Source organism: Metopolophium dirhodum, chromosome 2, assembly GCF_019925205.1.
Source record: "Metopolophium dirhodum isolate CAU chromosome 2, ASM1992520v1, whole genome shotgun sequence".
Classification (NCBI taxonomy): domain Eukaryota; kingdom Metazoa; phylum Arthropoda; class Insecta; order Hemiptera; family Aphididae; genus Metopolophium; species Metopolophium dirhodum.
The window spans coordinates 18,902,959-18,908,271 of record NC_083561.1 but is presented as its reverse complement, the minus strand read 5'-3'; the positions used below and the strand labels follow the sequence as shown (position 1 = coordinate 18,908,271).

Below are 5,313 nucleotides of genomic sequence, written 5' to 3'. Positions count from 1 at the left end.
TAGACGGCTAGACGTATAATACTATAATAATACATAGGTTACCTATAGGTATATCAACAACATACATTTTTTTAGAATTACGTGCTTGGGATGGGGGCAGCCCCTAGGTCCCTTGGCAGTGCCGGATCTAAGTCTCAGAAGGCCGGGGTGCAACTACCAATTGGAGGCCCCTTAATAAAAAATTTGCTCAACAAAACACTTTATCTATTTATTTGATATGTGTTGTAGTGTTGATATATTAAACAAACTAAAAACACAAAATTTAATAGGTAAATTATGAAATTATACATTCACTCACTGTTCTCATACCTACCTATATTATACCACGCTTAAATATAATGTATTAAATATTAATCATTAATGTATGCTTCTATGCTTATTGCTAGTATAATATAAATTAAGAATAAATATCATAAATATGATAATAGCTGTATATTCTCTATATTGTCCTAAAATGAAAGAACACAAATATGATAATCGGGTACTTAAAAATTATTCATCAATCCTTTATATTTTTCAATTCATTGTTTTGAACATTTTTCTCCGCCTTTTAGATGCACCACGTTCAAATTGTCTGTTAGACATGTTTTTTCAAAAGTCAATAAAATATAGTGTAGCTAGTTTATATTTTTAATAAGGCAATGAAAAATTGATATAATAGAGAGGTAGGTACGCAAAAAATAAAACTGAAAAAAGTACAAAATAACATATTATTCGAAACCAATAACACTGCACCAAGGCATGTCCGTAAATTATAATCCGTTTATACTAAGCAATAAATATATATAAGCACAGTTATCTTATTAGTTTGTCCAGCAAGATACTGCACTAGCGCGACTGCGCGAGCCTCTGAGATTAAATAAATAGTACCTACGGGCTACGATTATACGAAAATAGTATACGATGCATACTAGGTATATTATATAATTATTGTGTATATAGTATATACAAATAAATATGTAAAACAATCAATAACAAAGATAAATAGTATTATTTAAAATTCAAATCGTCCAAAATAAATGGTTGTCACTTGTCAGTAACATCTTAAAATAATAAAATTTGTTTATTTTATAATACAAAGTTATAGAAAGTTAGAAAATTTAGGACTTCAACCTGAGGCCCCTTATACAACCTTGGTCTTGAGGCCTCAGTGCAATGTACCCCCTGCACCCCCGCTAAATCCGGCACTGCCCCTTGGACTCTGGTCTTTGGAGCTGCCCTGTTATGTAGTACCTATGTTGTATAAACTATGAACCAGCATTTCCGTGAAGAAATTTGTTTTGGAGGTAAAATATCGATTACCATTCGGCATTCGTTATTATTATCTCGTAGCGCTTATCACTACACAACATAAATTCAATGTAGATAATAGATATTAGGTTTGCTACCATAATAAAGTTCATAAATCGTATAATAGGAATATAATATTATTATTAATAATTACATAATATTTAACTTTATATGAGACATGAATATTTAAAGGAACACTTCAGTCCGTTTTATTGTTTTGTTAATTTGTTTTAATTTATCAGTATTTTTTAATAGTACGTTGGCATTAGGCAATAAGCATATCCTTAAGTATACTTGGTTATCATTATTTATGATGGGAACAAAGTTTAAGGCTGTAATCAAATTTAGTATTTTGGAAGTAATGTAATTCAAATTCGTCTGGTTCGAATCCTACAGGCTACAGCAATGATGAAATTAGTTAATGACCCTTGTGGCATTTTTTGCATATTATTCACATATACTTCAATCATATACGCCGACTACGTAGTGATTCAATGGGTTGTTTTGCACACTATGCAAGACAGGTAACATTTGAATTTATTATACTTCCTATTTTTTAATATATTTATTACATTTTAGAGCTGTTACAGAATCAACTCACGTTATAAAGTAACATTTTCAATACCTATAATAACTTAATTTCAACCTAGGTATAAATATTTCATTTTTTTTGATTTTTTTGGGTACCTATTTTACATAAAAACATAATCCGTACTTAGATACAAATTATTCTAATACGAGTACGTATAGATCTATAAAAGTATTAAAAAACCAATCTAGTTACCTATACTATTTTACCGAATTTATTTGCCAGTCAAACAAACAAAAACATTTAAGAATATTTGCTATTTACTCATAGGGTGTCTTATAAATAAAATAGAGAATAAAATATATAGAGTAGGTATACCTACAAATTCCATTAAACTTAAATGTAATGTTTCATTATTTCTTTTAAATAAATAATTTAAGTATGTACCTATTTTTTTCATTATTATTTCTTTATATTATATACAAATTATATACCTAACATCAATATTTTATATATTTTTCAGCTTATGGGCTCCATTTCACATAGTGCTTTTCAATACATTTCTTTTGCTATTGACAGTATCACATTTACGAGCAATGTTTTCTGATCCTGGCACTGTACCTCTATCACATACTAATGTTTCTCTATCAGACTTACGGCAAGGTATGTTAATTTGTTATTAGATACTATTATTTTATTGTTGTAAATTTAAAATTATTAGTTGACAAATATCTATGACCCTTTCTATGACGTTTGTGAACATACCTACCTACCTATATAGTTAATGAACCTTTAGTGAAAAGAGAAGATTGGACAATGTGTACAAGGTGTGAAGCATACCGACCACCTCGAGCTCATCACTGTCGAATTTGTAAGCGCTGCATTAGACGAATGGATCATCATTGTCCATGGTAATTATTAATTTAAAAAAATTCATGCAATTTGGTTATTATTATTATTTATGTTGTAACTTTTTTTTTTTACATAGGATTAATAATTGCGTTGGTGAAAAAAATCAAAAGTATTTTGTCCAATTTCTTTTTTTTGTTTGTATTATTTCTGCATACACTATCATGTTAGTTATCATGTCATGGGTGCGCGAGTGCCGGCAGTGTAAAATGTACGACATGGATACGAGACAAACACAAGTGTAAGTTTTTTTGTACACTTGATATAACAATTTTACTGTAATCTGTAATACCTACCCATAACTTAAATGAAATAAAAATAATTATTAGTATCTCTGCTCATCTGCACATGTTAAATATAAAATATTATGTACCTACGTATTAATAAAATGATGTTACTTTTTAATAAAACAACTAAATTTGATTCATAGGTTTTTCATAATTACTAGATTAGGTATTTTTATTTTACAATTAATTACAAAACACATTTTGTTTATTTGTTTTTTTAGCTTACATTCAGTAATTTTAATAATGGAAAGTGCTCTCTTTGGTATGTTTGTTATTGCAATTTTGTATGATCAAATGGATGCTATTTATAATGATCAGACAACAATTGAACAAACAGTCTACAAACGTCCAAATCCGTTACATAGATATTTGTTTTCAGTTATTTGTCGATGGCCAAAAATATCTAGATCTACATCCAAACTTAATATTCGATCTGTATAATTTGTTTATTGTTACTTTGTATGATTAATGTAGAGACTTGTTAAATTATTAAATATTTAAATTTGTATTAGGCAATAGGCATATTATGTTATACGTGTGGTTCATTGTGCGAAATTGCGAATCAATTTCAACGTATTATTTAAATTGATAAAGAACACAAAATCATAAAATATTTTAATCCGAAAAAAGGCAAAGCAAAGATTGTGTTTGATTTTAAAATTTTACTATTTTGTGTTTTTTTTTCTACTTGTGTTTATTATGGTACAAATTACAATAATATTTTGTCAATTTCAGTGCATACTATTTATACTGTATACACACACTTGTTATCTGGCTTATTATAATTTCTTCTCAGCTTTATTTCTTTCACTATTAATTTACAATTATCTGAGAAATCATTCACTGATCTTTTCATAACCGCTAGCTTCTCAATTTTAATTTAAAATGTCTGTTGTAATGAATTCTTCCCCAACTTTACTTATGTACATTTTCTGTGTACGAATAACTGTTGAACAAATTTCATTCATAGTACATACGACATTGATAACTTAAATAGTTTCAAATTTATAAAAAAAAACATGTTACATTCAACTTTATAATTATAAATTACTATCCTATTCTTATATGGCAAGTAAATTGATACTAGTGTTCAACAACAGGTCCCTGTATTATATGATTTTTTAATTTTATTTATTTATTTGTAGAGTATGAAATTGAAATGATTTTTATTTTTATAAATTAATTTTTAAGAATTATATTTATTAACATGATATGTTTAAATTTAACATTTGCATATAACTTCAATTGTTTGTATACTTAATATTTTATTATTTACATTAAGATATTAAATAAAACGGTGCCAGATCATTAGCATAAAATCTAAAAATGATGTATTAAATATTAACTATATTAAGCCATCCTTAAAGTTTTAACAGAACAATATCTTATGATACAATATTAAAAATAATTAAATTCAAGTAAAAATATCTGAAAATGTATTTTATGTCAACGTGCACAGTGTATACTATTAATATACAATTAGTTAGTAATTTAGTTATCACAATTCAAGTGTATTAAATAATAAATTGTTTTTTTTAATTTATGATTCAGTACCTAGTATAAATTGTTTTAATTATGATTTATAATTATTGCATTACCTATAGTGTTAAGGTTTATTATAAATAAATGATGTGATGAAAATGTTTATATATTATAATTAACGTCCCAAAAATAATTCATAAAATTACTTTATAGTGACAAAATGTTCAATACACATACTATTAATTTGAATTATAAACTTTTTAGTTTAGGTTACTTGTATTGGATCTTGTCTATTTTTGAAGATGCTTTTATACATTAATAATTATGCAACGTATGTGGATTTCAAAATAAATATGTGATGTTAATATTTTTAAACATGGTGTTAAGTTTAACAATGTGTTTAGTTCGTACCTACTTAATATGTTTCAACTTTAACATATAGTACATTTATACATTTGAAGATTGTATTATATTTTTACATTTTTGTGTTGAAATTTGGAATGTATAATAATAATATTTCTATGTAAAAGTATATAATTTTGTTAAAAATTTGAATACAATAAACTTTATCGTGTCATAAAATAATGACATATTAAATATACATAATTTAGCAAATAACCGTGTTATAATATTACCTAGATTCTAGATGAATAATTTTTCACTTAGATATTTTATATTCAATCTTCTCCGCATCTTATTGATCAAACTTAGTATTTACTCATGCAGGATTATTTGCTAGGCAACAGAACTGTTGTTGTTATGATATTCAATATATATGCTGCATACAAAATTTCTATTTAATTTAATTTTTACAAA

General features: G+C 26.2%; 1 protein-coding gene across 2 annotated transcripts; it reads left to right on the top strand.

Moving 5' to 3' along the window:
- The first annotated feature begins 1,385 nt into the window (after positions 1-1,385).
- On the top strand, positions 1,386-5,094 carry LOC132938487 (palmitoyltransferase ZDHHC3). 2 transcript variants are annotated; one of them, XM_061005352.1, is made up of 5 exons: positions 1,386-1,814; positions 2,343-2,482; positions 2,616-2,730; positions 2,808-2,969; positions 3,237-5,094. In XM_061005352.1, exons 1-5 carry the CDS (start codon positions 1,696-1,698, stop codon positions 3,454-3,456), a joined length of 756 nt encoding a protein of 251 aa, XP_060861335.1. In that variant the 5' UTR covers positions 1,386-1,695; the 3' UTR covers positions 3,457-5,094. The 2 variants fall into 2 exon arrangements, with proteins under 2 accessions (XP_060861335.1, XP_060861334.1); XM_061005351.1 differs by having other exon boundaries at positions 2,601-2,730; positions 3,237-5,092.
- Positions 5,095-5,313: the final 219 nt, after the last annotated feature.

Excerpts from the sequence above, each read along its gene's own strand:
- LOC132938487 (XM_061005351.1), top strand. The coding sequence starts at position 1,696 with ATGATGAAATTAGTTAATGACCCTTGTGGCATTTTTTGCATATTATTC. Across the intron at positions 2,483-2,600 it reads TCTATCAGACTTACGGCAAG|TTAATGAACCTTTAGTGAAA; the intron begins GTATGTTAATTT and ends CTACCTATATAG. Across the intron at positions 2,731-2,807 it reads ATGGATCATCATTGTCCATG|GATTAATAATTGCGTTGGTG; the intron begins GTAATTATTAAT and ends TTTTTTACATAG.